At 46.2% G+C, this 22307-nt stretch overlaps 1 protein-coding gene across 2 annotated transcripts in view; it reads left to right on the top strand.

Moving 5' to 3' along the window:
• klhl13 (kelch-like family member 13) overlaps positions 1-21432 on the top strand; it is a 78031-nt gene extending 56599 nt beyond the window's left edge. For both annotated transcript variants that reach the window (XM_080855607.1, XM_080855606.1), the window contains 4 exons: positions 2291-2487; positions 3455-4250; positions 8549-8662; positions 20077-21432. In XM_080855607.1, coding sequence (XP_080711733.1) covers positions 2291-2487; positions 3455-4250; positions 8549-8662; positions 20077-20567 — 1598 coding nt within the window. In that variant the 3' untranslated portion in view covers positions 20568-21432. The remainder of the gene's footprint in view (positions 1-2290; positions 2488-3454; positions 4251-8548; positions 8663-20076) is intronic.
• The last annotated feature ends 875 nt before the right edge of the window (positions 21433-22307 follow it).

Here is a 22307-nt window from a genome sequence, read left to right as displayed (position 1 = left end):
GTATAGTTTGGTCTTTCATTTTTGGTTCATATTTAGCTTTTTTTTTGCTATTCTGCTTTGGGGAAAGTTGTTTAAATTGTGGTGTTATCTGTATGTAAAATTAGAAAGAAATAGAAGTTGATGGGTTAATGAGGAGAAGAGAGAGAGAGAGAGAGAGAGAGAGAGGGAGGGAGAAAGAAAGAAAGAGAGACAGAGAGGGAGAGAGAAGCCGAGGGAGGGTGGGATGAATGATGCAAGCAATCATAGGACAGGAAGGAGGCTGATAAAAAGATGAAAATGGACTGATTTAGGGAGCAAGGGAAATGGAGTGGATATGAGAAGGAGACACGTGTGTGTGTGTGTGTGTGTGTGTGTGTGTGTGTGTGTGTGTGTGTGTTAGTTAGAGGGGCGCTATTTAGGCCAGGCAGGGATTAGGGATAAACTGATAATCAATGCAGGTTCTGCGGCTGCTTAATTGATTAATAACGGAACTCTCTTGCCCCACTCTTTATCTCTGGCAGCTGTGTTGGCGGGGTGTGTGTGTGTGTGTCTGGTGAGAGCAAGATCAGTTCTGCCAGTGTCTTGGTTTAAGATATTTGCCCTCTGTCATGTGTGTGTGGTGTGTCCTTCTCTTTGTGCTGTGTGGATGTTGATGTAAACATGCCTGTGGCTGCCCACTGGGGCTCAGTGCTGAGGGCTGAGGCAGGCTTTGCTAAGCAGTGGGGCAAGAGAATGTTCCAGAAGTGTGTGAGACCGCTCAGTCATGTCCTCACCTGGCTTTCACCTGCTACTGGCCTCCACCTCCCCAATCCAATAACAATCCAGTCCAGAGGGCCAGCCACAGAGCCCCTCTCATCCCACCACCGCGTGCGTGCGTGTGTGTGTTCACTGACTGCAACAAATGATAAAAAGGTTAAGGATAAGGCAGGGCTATATTGGATTACTAAAGACTTTACTTTTACCCTTCAAACCTTTTTGACCCCTTTATTTATGTTTGTTTATTTCTATTTATTTGTTTTTGTTTGTCTTCACTGTAAATGCAGTCTCAGTCTATGGTCATGCCCACGTGCAACCCATGTATGTTTAATGTGCTTTTTGTTTTCGTATCTGTGTGTGTGTGTGTGTGTGTGTGTGTGTGTGTGTGTGTTTGTGTGTGTGCGTGTGCGTGTGCGTGTGCGCGCGCGTGCGCGTGCGCGTGCGTGTGCGTGTGCGTGTGCGTGTGCGTGTGCGTGTGCGTGTGCGTGTGCGTGTGCGTGTGCGTGTGCGTGTGCGTGTGCGTGTGTGTGTGTGTGTGTGTGTGTGTGTGTGTGTGTGTGTGTGTGTGTGTGTGGAGAGGGAGGAGGCTCCGACCCAGTACTGTTGAATTAATCAGCATGCTCAGGGCTTTTGTGATTGTGTGCTCTGAAGTGGATGCAGGAGTTGAGTGGGGAACACGTCGGGCCCATGTTCTCTGCCGAGCCGCTGCGTGGGTGGGTGTTGGACTGTTCTTTTAGTCCTTTCCCATCTGAACACCAGAAGGCCACCTCACAAGGTTCCCCGACCGAAACCCCCGTCCACCCCACCCTAACCACCCCCAAAGGTCCAAGGCTGCCCAGCTCTCTGTTAGAGATCCGGTTGGAGGGTGTGTGTGTGTGTGTGTTTGTGTCCACTCAGGGATGCTGACTCATCCACTCTCCAGCTGTCTGCTTCACGCAGCCTACTTCTGTTTTCATGCTCCATCTCTCTATCCATCCCTCCATCCGTCGCTCTCTCTCTTTCGTCTCTTGCTGGCATCCATTAGGAGTCTTATCTTCCCCTTTCTCTCTTGCCCCCTCTACCTCTGCCTCTCTCCCCGTCATTCAGTCATTCAGTACTGTTTTTCTGTCGGTTTCTCTCCGTCACTCGCTTTGTCTCTAGTCTCTTTCCATCTGCATCTCTCTCTCTCCCTCCATCTCTCCATCCGTTACCTGAAGAGAAAGGCAGAGAGTATTGAGGTGTTGTTTGTTTACATCACCCTTAAACAAAAGTGGGTCAGGCTTGTGTGTTTTACAGGCTTTGCATTTAATCATCTTACTTCTCCCTCCCTCCCCTCTCTCCTCTTCCTCCATCTCTCATCTACTCTCTTTATTGCTTTCGTCCTCCCCATTCCTCCCTCCATCTCTCTGTCTCGGTCTTTTATCTGTCTTTTATCTGTCTCCCCTCTGTCTGCCTGACTGTCTATCTCTTTTTGAGCCCTTTTACCCATATTTCTTCTCTTTTCTTCTCCCTTGCCCTCCCCTCTCTCTCTCTCTCTCTCTCTCTCTCTCTCTCTTCCCTTCCTCCTCTCTCTCAGGTGGGATGAAGGAGCAGGATTTAGTGTGTATTAAGCTTCACGGTGTAAATCGGATAGGACTGAAAAAGATCATCGACTTCATATACACAGCCAAGCTCTCGCTCAACATGGAGAACCTTCAGGACACTCTGGAGGCAGCCAGCTTCCTGCAGATTCTCCCTGTGCTCGACTTCTGCAAGGTCTTTCTCATCTCCGGGGTAAGAGAAAGCGCACACACACACACACACACACACACACACACACACACACACACACAGAGAAACAAATATACATCACAAAACAGTTTACACAGAGACAGAACCGTACAGATAAGCCTCGAGGACCATGCCTCTGTGTTCAGTCTACTGATTAGCTGGAGGACATGATTGGCCTTATTGTTATGGGTACTGTTGATTTGCTTTAATCAGCATCTACGACCTTCATGTATTTACTTGTCCGAGAATAATCAAACGTGTATCTAATACTCAAGTCCCCCAGTGGTGTCATCTACCCCTTCTTCCATGTTTGTGTCAGATGTACACGTTGAAGAGAACGAGAATGTCGGCTCTGTGTACAGTAATCCTTCCCGCTAGCTGAGAGGACAATGATTTTCCTTTGCCGCCTTTGTTGTGTTGTTCTGGCATGTAACATCTTCTACCCAAACACCTGCCCAAATGAAATCTGATTTTACCACAGTGGAGTGGTGACCGATCAGGGATGTTGTCCTGAATCAGCTGCTGGATGGCAGGCAGGTTTATCCCTACATCCCTAGCCTTGGGTAGTCAGTCAGACGGAATGGAATCCTTTCCTCTCGGCACCAGTCAGGGCACGGTTGACGTTTTTAGTTTGGCATTTAGACACACTTCATTACCTGCGCATAGCGTGGCATCCAGACCAGCGCTTCTCCGAGGTGTATTTAGCATTGATGCTCTACAGTGCTTGCTACATTCTTACAGGCAGAAAAAAAAATAGTTCTTTGCAAAATTCCCCTTCAATTAATTAAATGAACTTTTGAACACTTCTTGGCAAAGAAGGGCATTGCGATTTCCCTGATAAGTGAATACACTCTCGATGTTATTAGGTAGCGTTGTTAGCCTTCCAATTGACTGAGTAAAGGTGAGCGAACACAAAGGAACAGTGTGATGATCCTCTTATCCCCCCCAGTAACCCATTCCTCTCCATTAGGTGTCGTTGGACAACTGCGTGGAGGTAGGCCGCATCGCCAACACCTACAACCTGACGGAGGTGGACAAGTACGTGAACAACTTCATCCTGAAGAACTTCCCCTCGCTGCTGGCCACCGGCGAGTTCGTCAAGCTGCCCTTTGAGCGGCTGGCCTTCGTGCTGGCCAGCAACAGCCTGAAGCAGTGCGGGGAGCTGGAGCTCTTCAAGGCGGCGTGCCGCTGGCTGCGCTTCGAGGACGGCCGCATGGAGCACGCCGCGCGCCTCATGCGCAACATCCGCTTCCCGCTCATGAGCCCCAGCGAGCTCATCAACCACGTGCAAACGGTGGACTTCATGCGCACGGACAACACTTGCGTCAACCTGCTGCTGGAGGCCAGCAACTACCAGATGATGCCCTACATGCAGCCGGTCATGCAGTCGGAGCGCACGGCCATCCGCTCGGACTCGGCGCACCTGGTGACGCTGGGCGGCGTGCTGCGGCAGCAGCTGGTGGTCAGCAAGGAGCTGCGGCTCTTCGACGAGAAGGCGCACGAGTGGAAGGCGCTGGCGCCCATGGACGCGCCGCGCTACCAGCACGGCATCGCCGTCATCGGTAACTTTCTGTACGTGGTGGGGGGCCAGAGCAACTACGACACCAAGGGCAAGACGGCGGTGGACACGGTGTTCCGCTACGACCCGCGCTACAACAAGTGGATCCAGGTGGCTTGCCTGAATGAGAAGCGCACCTTCTTCCACCTGAGCGCGCTAAAGGGCTACCTGTACGCCGTGGGTGGGAGGAATGCTGCCGGGGAGCTAGGTAAGATGTGTGTTTGTTTGTGTGGGGGTGTGGGTGTGGGTGTGGGTGTGTTTGTGTGCGTGTGAGGGCAGCATTGTTAGACGTCAATTATTTGAATCTGTCCCTACTCACTGTACTACACATCTGACAAATATGGATTAAGACTGTGTGTCTGTGTCTCGCAGATCATTTCTGTCTACATTATGCCTCCATCATCTGGGCTATGCGTGTGTGTGTGTGTGTGTGTGTGTGTGAGGGCAGCATTGTTAGATGTCAATTCTATGAATCTGTCCCTACTCACTGTACTACACATCTGACAAATATGGATTAAGACTGTGTGTCTGTGTGTGTCACAGATCATTTATGTCTACATTATGCTCCCATCATCTGGGCTATACGTGTATGCGTGTGTGTATCTGTGTGCATGTGCCTCGGACAGACTCTCCCTGCGTATCGGAGTGTAATTAACTCGGATGTGGACCTTATCTTGAGGTGGAGTCCGCATGAAAGTGAACCTGAGTAGGTCATTGATCAGGGAGGGGACGTAAAAGGACAATGTCTCGAACACTAATGATCATTGTCAATTCCGTTTGGACGAGGCCGTATGCAGGAATCAGCAAGAAGAGCACGTCCGACAAGGGCAAGTGTAAATCTCAGGGGTATGGAGCAGACCTGAAGGGTAGGGCTTTTAGGGTGTGTGTGTGTGTGTGGGTGGGTGTGTGGGTGTGTGTGTGTGTGGGGGGGGGTGCTATGGATGCCTGAGCTGGACTTGCACGGTTAAGAGTCAAACCTATAAAGCTGTATACCTCCTCTCAGCCTCCAGTGGTGTTTTGAGTTCATGGAGCGGCCCAGTTATTGGATATAAAAGTCTGGGAAGGGGTTGTACTGGTGTCAGGTAGGGATTGGAGCTGCGCTGAAAGATGAACAGGGTTAGATAAGCAGAGTGTGTGTGTGTGTGTGTGTGTGTGTGTGGGGGGGCTGGTTTTATAGAGAGCTGGAGGAGAGAAAATGGAGACTGGCTCGCCTGGTGTCGAGGATAGGGAGGCTTCAGCCTGGTATTCAAGGAGGATGGAGAGCTGATGTTTACACTGTCGGTGTGTTAGTGTGTGTGTAAGTGTGTGTGTGTGTCCACCCTTCTATGTGCTGGTGTTTATACTGCATGCCAGAGAGCTTCACGATGTCTCGGACAGGTTGTTTTATGTCTCTCCACAGCAGTCAGTAGTTTCAGTGTGAGATCAGCCAGGGTCTCCTCCCAGTTTCTGGGTGGTGAGAGTGATTTCTCTCTCTCTCCTCTCTCTCTCTATCTCTCTCTCTCACTAATTCCAGTGCTACACGTACCAAGGCACCATGGATACCATTAATGATGGCTCTCTTAATCATCTTTTTTATGTATACACACACACACACACACACACACACACACACCCCCCCCCCATCTCTGTTTAGAGGTTCAGGCAGTTTCCCTAGAAATGCTTTCACAGCCTCACTCTAGTACTCTCAAACAGACCGTCTTTTATAGCATTTGTCCATACTTGAGGTGGAGAGAAGGTATGAATTTCATTTTCAAATGTACTGAGAGTGGGACTTGTGTGTACACACACACTGCTCCGAAACTTCACATACTTGATGACACTGTGACTTATTTATACACATACACTCCAGACCTCGTGTGCGCGCGCACACACACACACACACACACACACACACACACACACACAGTGATGAGGTAGCAGAACAGTTATTACCTAGGCTGCTAATCTACCTGGAGTGCAGCATCAACACTTTACAGCAAACTCACTGCAACTCTTCATCACTCCTCATCCTCTCCACTCAGGTACAGCTTGTACTTCATCAGCATTAGTATGATGATGCTAAGAGCGTGTGTGTGTGTGTGTGTGTGCGCTGTGTAAAGGGGTTTGGGTGTGTGAATGAGTTGTTGGTTGTTTGTTTGTTTGTTTGTTTGTTTGTTTGTTTTCTTGTATTATTCTCAGTTGAGGAAAGGAAATGTGAGCCACCTCATTCATGAACATACACACACACACATTCACATATCCAGACACACACCTGACAGCGCCGGTCACTGGTTGCTATAGAAACCAGGTCGTCCTCTGCAGGGTGGCAGGGATTGGCCGGAGGTGTGCTGGTGACTTCTGGGTGAACGCCCTAATGGAATGCTAGGCATTAAAATGCCAGAGATGCATGGTCCAGTGAGCTCAGAGAGGGTGGTCACACACACACACAAACACACACACACTTACATATGCATACACACACACACTCACACTTACATATGCATACACACAAGCACACACACACAGTTCAAATCAAAAGAGTGCTGCCCATAGCCAGCCTCAGGGTGAACATCTGTCAGCGTCTCTATGCAGCAGTGGTCTGGTGATTGAGTGTGTGTGTGTGTGTGTGTGTGTGTGTTTGTTTGCCAGGTCGCTAGGTGAAATATGAAGACAGGGGCAAAAAGGCCATTCTAGCACCCCCTGCCTAGAACTCTCTGAAACAACTCTATGACTGGGGCCAGCCTGCTTGGTTGACCACCTCTGTCCTAGTTGTGTGTCCAGCAGTCAATGTGTGTTAGAGAAACAGTGTGTTTGTGTGTGTGTGTGTGTGTGTGCGTGTCCCTCTTCCCTCTGCACCCAATCTCCTGCCCACTCCAGTCTTCACCATGGTCACCGTTTCTATGGTGATCACATCACTCAAGTGCCTCCCTGTGCCTCAGTAGCATGGGTGTTATGGCCTTTGGGTCAGTGTGTGCTGTTTATAGAGTGAATAAACACTTCAACCCAGTTTAAACTAGAATCATTACTTCCTATTTGTTTAATATTAATTCCTCAGGTCAGATTCATTGTCTTTGAGGAGCCGAGAGGCTGCTGTTTGTTTTTTCCCTGAGGCACCTGGCCTCTTGGCGAGCTCTTCTTTGTAAGTCTTTCAAGCCGGAGTGAGGCTTATGTTTTATATTCAGAAAATGCTTGTTTGTGTCTCTAGTTGTGTGTGTGTGTGTGTGTGTGTGTGTGTGTGTGTGTGTTTGAGACTTTTCTTCAGAACTCCGATGCATCTCTGCTGGTCCTCATTTAGCCCCCGTGTTTTCCCAGGATCTCTCCTTCTAGTGAGTTTATTTCCATGCCTGTGTTGGAGCCTCAACCCTCCATGGAGAAGCGTGTACTTGAGTGTGTGTGTGTGTGTGTGTGTGTGTGTGTGAGAGAGTGTGTACCTACTTGAAGAGGCTGTTACTTCATTTAGGACCTCTGGGAGGTTTTCAGAAGGCTTCAGTGCTCTTCTCCATCTCCCTGGCTGTTTAAAGGGAATTATTTAAGAATGACTAATGACTTGGGAAAGCAGAGGAGCAGCAGTGCAGGATCCACGTGGGCTGGTGTGGAGGTGTGTTTGGCAAAACACCCAGGACACACATTCCCACTTACAGTAATTCAAATAATATTATGGGTTTTTCATTTATTTATTTTTATTTTCTCTTTCCTGCGTGTATGTGTGTGAGAACAAGGAAGACAGAGAGCAGCCACGTTCGTCCGCCAGCCGAGAATTCAAATGGAGCCTCAGCCTTACGTTAACGGGTCATCACTAAAATATTTAAAAACGCACACAGAGACTCGCTGTACAAACCAGATGACGGAACAGCTCCAGAAAGTCACCTTGTGTTTTTCTGTTATTTCCCTTCATTGGACATTGATTATAATGGGCTACGTGCATGGTTGTTGAGAGTGCCTGCTCTGGCGGTGCGTGTGTGTGTGTGTGTGTGTGTGTGTGTGTGTGTGTGAATGTGATCCCTGTGTGTGGTGTGTGTGTGTGTGTGTGAGGCAAGCAATGAGACATGATGAATGCTAGTGGTGGATGGATTTCTGCCTGGATAAACTCATGCATAGTAGAGGAAAGACGCCCCGAGACGGAGGTGAATGCACTCGCAGCTGTTCACACCGCATAAACACAGCGAGAGGCTGAATTTCATTACCTGAGGTCTGTCTGTCTGTGTCTATCTGTCTGTGTGTCTTTCTGTGTACCTGAGTGCGTGTATGCATGGGTGTGTCTGTGCGCGAGCGGAAGAAATAGTGAGTGTGTGTGTTTGAGAGTGAATGAACGTGTGTGTCTGTGTTGGTGCGAGCTGCATATTCACGTGTGCGTTATCTCTGGTTTGACTGAGAAGGCCATTCCTCCATCCCTCTCTCGCTCACTCACCTCATTCACTCACACACGCAGTAGTTTGCCGCTATTTGTGGTGACAGCACTGAACTGTAATGGCCCATAATGACAGTGATGGTAATAGCGTGTTTTCCTCCTCTCCTCTCCCTCTGCAGCCACGGTGGAGTGTTACAACCCCAGGATAAACGAGTGGACGTACGTGGCCAAGATGAATGAGCCGCACTACGGCCACGCAGGCACAGTCTACGGAGGACTCATGTACATTTCAGGTACACTGTGTGTGTGTGTGTGTGTGTGTGTGTGTGTGTGTGTGTGTGTGTGTGTGTGTGTGTGTGTGTCTCTTGGAGAGAGAGGTTTGAGTGTTTTTGATGGAAGGAATGTGTGTGTATATTTGTTTACTGTTTGTGCAAGAATGAGAGAGGAAAGTCTGCGTGTTTGTTTTACGGTCTGTGTGTGTTTTGTTTACGATGTGTGAGGGGGCGAGAGTGTGCTCATGAGAGATGGGGGAAGAGCAGGAGAAAGACTTGGAAGTAATTTGAAGTTTTTTGCACCATTTTAAATCTAATTAAAAGTTGAAGTTGGTCCTAAAGGGGCGGGGATGGAGGAGATGACCAGGGCCGAATTAACAAAGGGCCTAATGGGGCTTAAGGCCTAGGGTCGGTAGGCTGGCAGGGCCCTGCTTGAGACAGGAAGGAGGCCTATATTGGCCTCTGAAAGTGTGTAGCCCATTCCTTGTTCACGTGTGTGACGAATACTATCGGGTAGCCTAAAATAATCAAATGGGTTTCCAGATTATGGAGTCACTTAGCATTGTACGAAAACTTGACGGGTATTTCTTACGTTTTTCCCAAACCACTAAAAGAAATGTTCCTATACCCATTCCTATCCCATGTTTTCTGGCATTGATTATGGTCATTCACAGTTTGTGTATGTGAGTATGATGGCCAGTTCATGATAATTTTAACAAAGAAAATCAGCGAGAAATAAAATGTAAGTCAAATAAAAATAAAAAAAAGTTTGCAAAAAGGGACAGGCTAGATGTTACCCAAGGATTTGTATTCGCAAGGGGTTAAAAATGAACAGCTGATTCATTTGCATCAATGTTTTTTCTATTTATTTAATGGCGTACAAAATGTAATGCATGTCTTGGTCTTACATCGTGGCCAGTGCATACGTCCAGACACCATGATCACACATTTTAAGGCTCTAAAATGTTTATTTTATCTGAAAACTGTGTTGATAACTAAGAGGGGTCCAGACCAATCTTACAAAAGTACCTCTACACACACACACACACACACACACACACACACACACACACACACACACACACACACACACACACACACACACACTCACACTCACACACACTATCACACTTAGCTAAGGACGTTGCACGTTAAGGAACAGCTTAAAGAGTTATACTATGGGGTACAGAATGGTATGGAAACCTTTTTTTTTGTTTAATCTGTAAACTAATTAAGTTGACTGCACTGTAATGAAACTATCCCTGTTGGTGTTAATATTGACAAAATTACCATTGTTATCAGGGGCGGACTGGCCATCGGGAATACCGGGGATATCCCCGGTGGGCCGATGGCCCAAAACACCAGCCCATCATAATCATCGGCCAATTATAATCATCAACCAGCCCACCAGCAGCACCTCGCAGCGCATATCGGTATAATATATTTTATAGCTTCTGAAGACAACATTAATCTAGTTTTCTCTAAGACATGTATCAATTAGAAAGCACTGACTGAACTTTATACTACTACTTACAATCTGTCTTCACACCTATGGTGACTATTTTTCGATTTTTTTTTATTTTTTTAACGTTACTTCTTAAATGTGTTTTACGGACTTTGGAAGTTCAACGTAAGAACATATCTCTATGTTATTAATGAACACCTGAAAATTGGTTCTTACACAGCCGAAGTGTTCTCAGCTGTGCCGATTGAGGTAGGCCTAGAGGATTCTGGGATTCTTACAAGCCCAGCCAGGACACGCAACCGTATTGACGTGTGCAGTCAGCTTAGCCCTTAACACGGATGAGGCACAGTTTGCTGCTGCCTCTGTCAATCTCTTCCGTCAGTCTGATTTAGTTTAGGTGTTATTAAATGTCAACTCTAGCCTACATTTTATTTGGAAAACCACTGACTGGTGACAGTGATAAGGTAAGATGTGGCGTTGACCTTGACAAATGTTAGCTTGCTATTCACAGATGAGGTAACGTTCCCTACAGCAAGCCTAGCTAACGGTATGTCGTAAATTGAGACGGTTATGATCTGGTAAAATAAGCAAGCTGTTGTCAACATCGAGATTATCTATTTTAACATGTTAGCCGTAGTCACTTGCTTACAATCGATGAGCAAGCTATCCATGGTGGTAGTTGTAAATAGGGCAATCTTATCATTTCTAATAGGCTACTGTAACTTGTGTCAAATAAGTTAACCAGCTAGTTTGTTATGCTAAAATCACTGTGTTACACCAACACTTACATTATAAACAATGTTAATATGTTATATAGATTGTTAATATGTTATCTAAAGGTGTTGAATTGGCCAAGTAAAGCTTGCGTTTCACAACACTTATGTTATCTAGATAGATGATTCTGGAATAAAACATGGATAAATGGATACAAAATAAATTAAGGGACATTTATAATGGACAAAAAATTGCGATTAAATATTGTAATAGTTTGACAGCACTAATTTCAAGTATATTTATCTAATACGCTTTGAGTGTACTAACCAATAGGCTTTGTAGTTATTCGTATAACCATCTGATCTGATCTGATACTATTCATCTTGCAAACTATACCTACCTTGGAGTGTTACAATAGCCAGTATCATTTTATTCCATGTGTCCATCCAGGCAAATTGGTGGATCCAAATGTTATTAAAAAACAAGCATATATGATGTAATTTCTTTGTAATCAACCAAAATATGGTTAAGTCTATGGGTATTTTTCCCAGTAGGCCACTGACCGATACGTGCGATCCATTGAGTGGGCAATGCGGTGTGTACTGAGTGGGCAGCGCGCTGTGTACTTAGTGGGCCGCGCACCGTGTATTGAGTGGGCCGGTCTGACAGTAACTCCCGGGCCACTTTTTCCCCCCAGTCCGCCCCTGATTGTTATAAAGATGTTATAGGTTGAAAATAGGTCAACACGCCATCTACTGTCTAAAATCGTCGAAGGCCAATGCTGAGGTAGAGGCGACCAGTACATCTCTACGTCTAGTCTGTGGTTGCATATTGGTACATATTGGTCCTAGGCCCTTTGAATAGGTGTAGCCCCTAGGCCCTTTGTGTTCTTAATCCAGGCCCTTTCCGACCTCACCAAACTCTCTCTGAGATCTCAGTGTGTGTGTGTGTGTGAGTGTGTGTGTGTTCATTTGTGTTTGTCCGTCTCCCTCAAGATGAACCTCACATCTTTGGAGATGTTTGGGATTGGAGAAAAATGGGAGAGAAAGAGTTTGTTGACTGTGTGCTAATGAGATATGAGGGAGCCGAGTGTCATTCTGTGGTCGCAGACTGAGCACTCTCTTATTGCCAGAGCTTCATAGCACGCTATTCTATTGTTCCCTGTGTGCATGTATTGTTTTTGTCTGTCTGTCTCTGTGAGTCTGTCCTTTTATATGTCTGTCTATCTGTGTGTGTATGGTTTTAAATTTAGCATCTCTCTCGCTCTCGCTCTCGCTCTCGCTCTCTCTTTCCAGCCCTAACAACGTAACAACTCTATTTTGTGTGTGTGTGCGTGTGAAAGATATCTGTTGCCGGTTTTCCACTGCAGGAACTGACTGCAGGAACCACCCCTGTAGGACCTATTTCATGGCCATTTTTTGGGGGCGAAATAAGTACCTACTCCAGGGTAGGTACTTCTTAGCGACCCTGAAACTGCTGGATGGCGCTTGCAGTGATGGTTGATGCGTATTGGTTAAATGCGACGGATGTGGACAACAATTTTAACTAGCAAGAATATTTCTTACCAGACCTTACGCGGTGAATACAAAGACAGAATTATAGTTTACAGAGTTACTGTGACTGACTAGACACATAAGCAAAATGTTGTTTGTGTTTTAATTAGTCAACAGTGGTGCTGGTATCTTCAGTAATCAAGTAATTACAGCTGTCATGAAGCCATTTAATCGAGTGTTAGCAGCCTTAAAGCTAAATTCAGCTGTTGACTCGGCCTTGGGGTAATCCTAACGCTATCTAGAATTAGTTTGGTTTAGCAGTCTTATGTTGGGTGTTGCTGCTGCTGGAAAAAACATACTGTTATTTTGTAGGGCTCTGAATTGGCGTCAGGATCACAGAGCAAAGGCTGTGTCAGGTCCGGTAGTACACCGCACTGGAAACAGACGGGCTGCAAGGGACCATTAGGGGGGCCGTGCCTGTAAGCGCTCACACCACCTAGGAGGTGGCCGGAGTTCCTGAAATGAAAAACCGCCTTGTTTGTGCTCTCCCCAGAATGCAAGCGTGTGTAGGTGTGTTTGTGCGTGGTACTGTCGGGGGTGTTTGCATGACTAAAATCTGTGATGGAGCGCCCTGTGGCTTCCTCTCTCCGCTGCAGCCTAAGCCTTGCAGCTCACTTGCTGCCGGCAGCCAGGAATCAAAGCCTGCTCACCCCAGCACTCCACACCTCTACATCTACATCAACATCAACAACACACACAAGCAAGCTCCATGCCAGGGTTACACACGAGATACACCTCTGCTAAGACTGCTTCTCTCTCTCTCTCTCTCTCTCTCTCTCTCTCTCTCTCTCTCTCTCTCTCTCTCTCTCTCTCTCTCTCTCTCTCTTTCCTTTCTTTTACCTTGATGCTTTTTTCAACAAAGTCAACAAAGCAAACAAATGTTCGTTTTAATAATAACCAATTTTTTGTGACTTTCGCATGTTTGATAGGTTAGTGTTGGTTGTAAATATGGGCTGTGGTACGGCAGTTTGAGAGAAAGCCAATTTGTTTTTTTTTTATTTAGAGCATTGTGTTTGTTGAGGAAGGAGTGAGGTCTGTAATTTAAAATGCTCCTAAATGCCTTGCCCAGATTACTGCCTTTGTAATTATCAGGGTCCAATTTGTCTCCACTTTTATGAATGTAGGTAATAACCCCTTGTTTCCAGATGTCAGGAAAACAGCCTGATCTTTGAGTGAGCTTTTAATTTGAGCTCCGCTCTCGTCAGCTGAGGTGTGTTGTGTTGAAGCATCTGATTTTCATTCTGTCTGGACCACAGGCTTATGGGGTTTTAAGGATTTGCGTTTTTGTGCCAGTTCTTCCCTGGAAATAGGGTTTAGGTTGTTTTTTTTTTCGTTTGATCTTTGATCTGGTTCTGATTTTAGAATTTTGAATGGGTACTGTCATGGTGTTTTTTACTAAAGATTTTTGATTTGATTGTAGGTTTATAGGGTTTTACAATATTGCATTCTTAAGTCTGTTGTGGGATAGTGGTGTTTTTTGATTTGACAGATGCCTCAGTTCCTGATATTTAAACATTCAGTATAAAACCATTTCCCTTAACTTAACTTAATCCTCTACACTATTACCACCAGAACATACGTAAACCTAAAGAGCATACGTGTACATACACCTAAAGAGCATACGTGTACGTAAACCTAAAGAGCATACGTGTACATAGACCTAAAGAGCATACGTGTACGTAAACCTAAAGAGCATACGTGTACATAGACCTAAAGAGCATACGTGTACATAGACCTAAAGAGCATACGTGTACGTAAACCTAAAGAGCAAAGGTTTACGTAAACCTAAAGAGCATACGTGTACATAAACCTAAAGAGCATACGTGTACGTAAACCTAAAGAGCATACGTGTACGTAAACCTAAAGAGCATACGTGTACGTAAACCTAAAGAGCATACGTGTACGTACGTATACCTAAAGAGTCCCCTCTGATCCTACAATTAAGCATGCACCGACGTAAGGCACGACAGAGGTGCACAAACTCTTTACCACCGTTATTGGTATTACATATTAGATTGTTTAGTGTTATGGTGGTTGGTGATAATCACAAAGGTGACTGGCCATACACGTGTGCACACTGCTCTGTGGATGCATAGTCAGGCTCAACACCGGTCCGTGCATTAAAGTCTCCACACAATAGCACTTTACCCTGGGCCTGGAAATTGCTTATTTCTGTATAGAGATTGTTGAATTGGTCTTCCTCATAACAGTCTGATTCGGCTGGGCGAATGTAAGCAGCACAGTGGTAAATTGTAAATTTAGAAATGCCAATGCAGTTTCAGTCATATGTGATTTATTTATTAATATTTTCCATTTGAATAACTGAAATGTTTTTTTTTTTTTTTTTTTTTCACCACACCAGGATACCACCTGTGTTTTTCTTCATTTTACTTGGGGCACAATAATCTCGTAATAATCACTTTGTCTCGACACCAGATTTCAGTAATTATCAAGATCTGTTTTTAGAAATTCAGAAATTAAGTCTTTAAGACCAGTGGGTAAGAATCCTTAACCTCTCACACAAAGCCTTGATACACACACACACACACACACACACACACACACACACACACACACAAACCTTGACATGCGAAGAAAATTCTTGAGTCTGCCTTGCTTTTAATGCTTGAGGTAGTCCAGCTCAATTTAGCGTGAAGAAGCATTGCGCATGAGAGCATGGCTACAGGCTCCCTCAACCTCCGCCTCCTCTTTCTCGCTCACTCTTGTTTCATCCATCTATCCCCTGCCTGCATGTTCTGTGTGTTCCTCTCTCTCTCCCTCGTGTGTTTTGCTTGCTCTCTCTCTCTCTCTCTCTCTCTCTCTCTCTCTCTCTCTCTCTCTCTCTCTCTCTCTCTCTCTCTCTCTCTCTCTCTCTCTCTCTCTCGCCTCCATGAGCCGTAAGCACAAGGCCCATCCGCTGCCACCAGTCCATTTAGCAGCTCCGAAGGAATACCCCCACTCCCCCAGTTCAGTTCCCCCTGCAGTGTGCTCCCGAGTGGGGCAGAGCTGATCCAGGCTGCCCCCTGGAGCCACGGGAGAGTGAGCCCACCCGCTCAGCCCACTCACACTTACACCACATCATCCAGTGGGCTGACTGCGACACAGAGTGCGTGTCGGTTTCTTCACAGGAGGATGTTCTTAAGGCTTTAATGTGCCACACCATTCATTTTAAACATGAAGTGGTCACGGTCAATATAGGCTGGAAAGTATTGCTATTGATGTTCTAGGTTTTGTCGTTGACTGAATGGAAGAAATGCAGCAGAAAGATCCAAGTGTTTGTCTTGATGAGCAGCCTGTGAATGATCTGTTGGGCTGTTTGCACTCAGCTGGCCTTGATGACAGTCAATTGAATTACCGCCTCACAACTGACCCCTCTGAGTTTTTTTTTTCTTTTTTTCTTTTATACCTCATGATGCCAACTGGAGCAGAAATGTTTCCCTGACACTCTTTCTCCCTATCTCTCTTTCTCTCTCTCTCTGTCTCTGTCTCTCTCCATCGTTCTCTCTCCTTCTGTCATTCTGTCTTTTTCACATTCCCTCTCTGTGCAGCATTCATGCGTATGTTTTTTTTTTTTTAGTGTGCACATAGCTGTCTTTGTGAGGTGACAGGAGTTCTCACACTCACGGGTGTACATTCTGTGCTCAACACCCTACAGTCATGACACAAGCATTTACTTTACTTCTCATACACAAAAATAATCAGACTTGTGTACCACACACACACACACACACACACACACAGAATGAGACCAACTTAGCATACACAGACTTGTGTACTAAACACACACACACACAAGCACACACAAGCACACACACACAGTCTCCAGCTTATGAACACACACCTACAGACACACCTGGCTGTGGTCTCTCTCTCGATCATCCTGCACGACAGTATTTTTGGAATATGCTGACCCTCTATTTTTGCATCAATTGCCTTTTTTTCTTCCTGTGCATTTTTCCTCATCCCTTCTTCACCTTCTCCTTTTTCTCTCCTATTCTTTCATCACTCAGTCTCTTCCTTTACTGTCTTGTACTTCCACGACCTCTGTTCTTCTTTCATATCTCTTCCTTCCTTTCCTTTACCTCCCTCACTTCATCTCCCCCCGACTCTCTCTCGCCCTTTGTAGGAGCTGGCATTTGAAAGTAGATGTATTTCTCCTATCATTTAATGACCATGCATAAATATAATACTCTATAGTGTAGGGCAGCTGTGCTTCAGCATCTTTTGGCATGATGTGAGAACCCTCTCTGTCTGTCTGTAATTGAGAATGGGAACAGCAGGAAGAACAAAAACAGGCTCATCTTCCAGCATCAAAAGCAGTTTCCCATTCAGTGTGTCATGGAGTGTGTGTGTGTGTGTAGAAAACCTGAGCCAACCCGGCTAACACACACTGATACTGACACACAAATACATACACACACATACACACACACACACACACACACACACACACACACACACACACTCGCTCTCTCTCACAATCTCACACACACACACACACACACACACACACACACACACACGACGCAAGCACATAGAGAGAGAGAGAATGGGAAATATCAGCATGGGCACGGAGATCAATCAGCCTCACTCTTCCATTGGCTCCTCTATCCTCCCACAGAACATTCATTTGTAGCTCTGCCACAAATTTATTTTAATTGAATCTCATTTTGTTAGTCAAGTCTCTTTTTTTTTTTTCAGTCTCTCCCTCCTTTTTTCAATTTTTGTTCCTCTGTGTTCCCTTTCTCTTTTCCCACCATCATCCTTCTCTCTGCTGGTGTGGACTCGTCCCATCTTGTTTTTCTTTCATTGCCCTTTGATAAAGGTTTTAATATCCTCTTTCCCTCGTTCCCGCTTTCTCGACATCCCTCACACACATCCTCTCAGTCACTCACTGGCGTGCGCACACACACTCACTCACACACACACACACTCTCACACACATTCTCTCACACACACACACACACACTCCCACACAACCATACACCATCATGTTCAGGAGATTATACACTTCTTCCTGCGGCCAGTTGTGTGTGTGTGTGTGTGTGTGTGTGTGTGTGTGTGTGTGTGTGTGTGTGTGTGTGTGTGTGTGTGTGTGTGTGAAACCCGATGCATGCCAGAGACGAAGCACACTCATCCATCACTCTTTCATTAACACGAGGCAGCACAGAGGTGGGGGGGGGGGGGGGGAAGAGAGAACAAGTGGAGGAGACTGAGGGAGAGATGGAGAGCGAGGCGTTTGGAGAGACAGTGTGTGTTTGAGCAAAGACATTCAAAATAGGGTTCCCTATATTAAGAGTGGCATGGAAATAGAAGGCATATGGGAAGAGAGATGCAGATGGAGAGAGAGAGGTAAACACTGAGAGAAAGGAACAGATTGAGAGAGCAGAGAGAGAGAGAGAGAGAGATGAAAACTAAGATTAGGAACAAGATAGACAGTGCAAGCAGATTGACACATTCTGAGAGAGCAATGGACAGATGGAGAGAGACAAATGGGAGGGCATAAAAGGAGACAGGGAGAGCGAGGGCTGCAGAGAAAGAGAGATAGAGTTATATCTCCGAGCGTCATCTCACTCTGTGTTCAGCATGCATTGCAGATGCTCACGGAACTGACATACAAACAAACACACACACACACACACATACACACACACACACACACACACACACACACAGCTTCTGCTCTGCAGGGGGGAGCAGAGGGAGAGGGGTGGGGTGGGGCGGGTGTGTTCTGACTGGCTCCCGCCCAGATGCATGCTGGGATTGTGCTCCTCTTTATTTTCAGCCCTCCCTGTAGACATGTCCTGTTTTTCCCTCCTTTTCCTCCTCCCTCCCTCTCTCCCTCGCTGTGTCTCAGTCACCACTCAGCAACTAATATTGTGTGTGTGTGTGTGTGTGTGTGTGTGTGCGGGCGCATTTATGTTTGTGTGAATATATGGCTGTTAGAGTGTGTATATGTGTGTCTGTGTTTACATTATTCTATACTACATTATTCAGTGCTCACTGGGTGTAGAATAACGTGCTTTGAAGTGTGTGCGCCTGTCTGTGTGTGCATTATTCAGAGATTTCCTAATGTGATGAAAAGCTCAGTCAGGGGTGTGTGTGAGTGTTTGTGTGTGTGTGTGTGAGAACACCTGGCATTTCAAACACACACATATACATACGCACACACACACACACCACATGCAACCATACTCACTTCTCCCATGCACATATTATTTGAACACACATACAAGACGCACCAACGAGACTACATCTCCTGATGCTTGTCGTCAAAGTGTTTTCTTTTTCTCTGGCTCCCTGTCTCCATCATCTCCTTCTCCGTCAGTCTCCCTCACTCACTTTCTCTGCCTGTAGGCGCTCTCTTTATTTCTCTCTGTATCTCTCTCTCTCTCTTTCTCTCTCTCTTTCTTTCTCTCTATCTCTCTCTCCGTGAGTGCTGGGGGGAGAGGCTTAGTCCTGCTTTAGTGCCACCGATTAAAACGCCAGCAGGTTGTTTTCACAGCCTGACTGATTAATGCCACTGCTCTGTAGCTCATTGTTTGTGCGTTTGTTTGTTGGATTGTTTGTTTGTTTGTTTAGGTTGGAGCCACTGATTTTCCTTGCTCTCCTTTGATTACTGTGTTTTTGCTGTCTGAGTAGCAAAATACTCTGAATTGGTGCCACCAGTGTGTGTGTGTGTGTGTGTGTGTGTGTGTGTGTGTGTGTGTGTGTGTTATATACTGTACATCCTTCTGTCTGTCTCTGGTATGTGTGTGTCTTTGTATGCATACATTTTTTCAAACAAATATTGTTTTGTCTCCTCTGCTCAGAAGGAGTGTCTGACTGTCCTGTGTGTAGGCTATGTGTGATTGTGTGTGTGTGTGTGTGTGTATCAGGGTTTCCGCTACGATTTTTCCTTTCTAGTAATTTCAGTAACATTTATGTAACACAAATATAATGTATAACTAGGTAAAGGAAAGAATAACAACGACCTCAAATCAGTTTGGTTATTTATTGAATAGTAACTATTTACAAAAACATACAGTAATGATTGAACAAATCATCAACATTTGCCGCTGGAGTATAGGCTATTAGGAAACCGCTGTAAGCTGTAATATCCAAAGTCTGTTGTAGTCCATAGGCCTTGTTTTCATTGCGAAAAAGTCCTCGTCTGCCGACTTGAAATCAAACGTGTCCAATGTCTCTTTGCAGCTTGCAATGCGTTTAAGCAGTGTCCCCCTCTCCTCCTCGAGACGTCTTTACGGCTCTGTCTTAATTTGACTCTGCAGAGGCTGGCACGCACGACACAGGCAGAAAACAGGCAATTTTTGCCAGTGTAGCCCAGTCAGGGTACAGCTCACTGATCTCATAAATAAGCACTTTGCAGGCTGTTGCAAAAGTTAAACCCCCGTAAACGTGGAACGCCTTCATATCTGCCACTTTATGCGCACATGGCATCTATGAGAGGTGCGGCTGTTGATTCAGTCGTTACTTCAGGGAAAGTACTGTAGGCTGATGATGGGCAGTTTCCCTGTCAAAACAGAAGCGCCCTGTTCAGGAACAGTCTACATTATAAGTTTTGTATGAGCATTATTACCAGACATTTTGACAGTTTTTTTTTTTAAATACGTTTTACCAGGCCAAAAAAACTGTAGCGGAAACCCTGTAAGTGTTTGTTTGTGTTTATACACTCATGTTTATGCCTCCCTCTTGTCCCCTAGGCGGCATCACCCACGACACCTTCCAGAAGGAGCTTATGTGCTTCGACCCGGACTCGGACAAGTGGACGCAGAAGGCGCCCATGACCACGGTGCGCGGGCTCCACTGCATGTGCACAGTGGCCGACCGGCTCTATGTGATCGGCGGCAACCACTTCCGGGGCACGAGCGACTACGATGACGTGCTGACGTGCGAGTACTACAGCCCGTCACTGGACGTGTGGACGCCCATCGCCGCCATGCTGCGGGGCCAGAGTGACGTGGGCGTGGCCGTCTTCGAGAACAGGATCTACGTGGTGGGCGGCTACTCGTGGAACAACCGCTGCATGGTGGAGATCGTGCAGAAGTACGACCCAGAAAAGGACGAGTGGCACAAGGTCTTCGACCTGCCTGAGTCGCTAGGGGGCATCCGGGCATGCACACTCACCGTCTACCCACCTGAGGACCTGTTGGCCGGCTCGCCCAACCGCGAGTCTCCCTTGTCGGCGCCTTAAGAATGGAGGGGGGGGGAGGATGGAGAGAGACTGATAGAGACAGAGTGATAGACAGGCAGGCAGACTGACACAGAGAGAGAGAGAGATAGAGAAAGACAGATGAAGGACAAAATGGACATACGGACGTAAGGACACAACCTGGCCCCCTCCTTTACTCCCTGTCACTCCCTCCCTCCTTCTCGCCCCTCCGTCTGGATATCAAAACATGCCCACCCTCACCCCTCACACCCCCTACATTAGATACACACACACACACACACACACACAGGCAAACACATACACGCACACATACTCCTGTATACATGATTTGCACTTCCCTGTTGGACTGATGAAGGCGTCTCCAGTGACATCCTAAAGGATCATGCCACTGCCCTGCTTCTCCTTGAGCTGTGCAGGACATACACCCCCCCTCCCCCCCTCTAGTGCCCCAGAAACAGTGAGGAAAAAAACGAAATGCTGAAGTTTTTCGGTTTGGCAACCTAATTACATGTTCATGTTGCATATTCCTTTTTTTTTTCTTTAGTTTCTTCTTGGCAGCAAACACACACACACACAAACACACACACACACACACACACACACACAAATTGACTTGAATGAGTGACTTTGCAATTCAACTTTTCTACCTGATGTCTTTGGAATTTATTATTATTATTATTATTATATTATTATGTCAGAGGATTTTTTGTTTGTTTGTTCATTTAATTTTATTTTGCGTTGGTCTGCGGCAGGTGAGGGGGCTGACATCACAGGACAGGTCAAAGGTTAAAGGTGAAACTCACGGGGCGCCTGATGCTCCGTCCTACGCTGACCCTCTCACTCCCCCCCCCCCCAGCCCCTCTTTTTATCAGTTCTTCTTCCTGCTCTTGAACTGTTCGAAAAATGGTGTTTTCTAAGTTTAATAAATGAGATTTACTAAAAAAAAAATGCATAATATATGTCTGTGTTGATGTGAACTTCGGACACATCCCACAACAGAGACACACTCACTGTGATGAATTTTACACCAAAACTCTCCATCTTCTCTGTTCACGTCTTTCATTCTCACTCTCAGCTTCACTATTTTACTCTCTCTTTCTCCCTCTTATCTGTAGTACCCGTTATTACTACATGAAAACAGAAGTGTCGCCAAGGTGACCCCACAATCTGTGTGTGTGTGTGTGTGTGTGTGTGTGTGTGTGTGTGTGTGGGAAAGCCCTTACTAGTGACATATGGTGCGGCCTGTGTGATAATCTACCTCACGCTTAGACTGGAAGCTCAGCAGCCGTCCCCTGTCACACACACCTTCTGTTTGCCTCCCTGTGAAACCTGCCATGGTGTGTGTGTGTGGAGTGGTAGAGAGAGAGTGTGTGTGTGTGTGTGTGTGTGTGTGTGTGTGTGTGTGTGTGTGTGTGTGTGGAGTGGTAGAGAGAGAGTGAGTGTGTGTGTGTGTGTGTTTGTGAGAGCTAGAGGAAAAATGCCACTAACTTTGATTTTTATAGTTTTGGACTGAAGCGCAAACAGCATTACACCATTACTGTGTGTGTGTGTGTTAGAGAGATGTGAATACATGTTTGCCTCTCTGTGTGTGCGTGTCGTCTCCACCTGCCTGCCTCATTGCCTGTGCCCAGGGCTACAGCTATTTTCATCCAGGCCAGAGCACAACCCAGAGATACAGTTCAAGGCCATCTACCAGGTGTGTGTGTGTCTGTGTGTGTGTCTGGTGCAGTGAGTGGTTACTGTGTGAGCTCCTACTTGGGG

Source organism: Sprattus sprattus, assembly GCF_963457725.1.
Source record: "Sprattus sprattus genome assembly, chromosome: 1".
Lineage (NCBI taxonomy): Eukaryota > Metazoa > Chordata > Actinopteri > Clupeiformes > Clupeidae > Sprattus > Sprattus sprattus.
The sequence above is the reverse complement of the archived record's forward strand: the minus strand, read 5'-3'. Positions and strand labels throughout refer to the sequence as shown.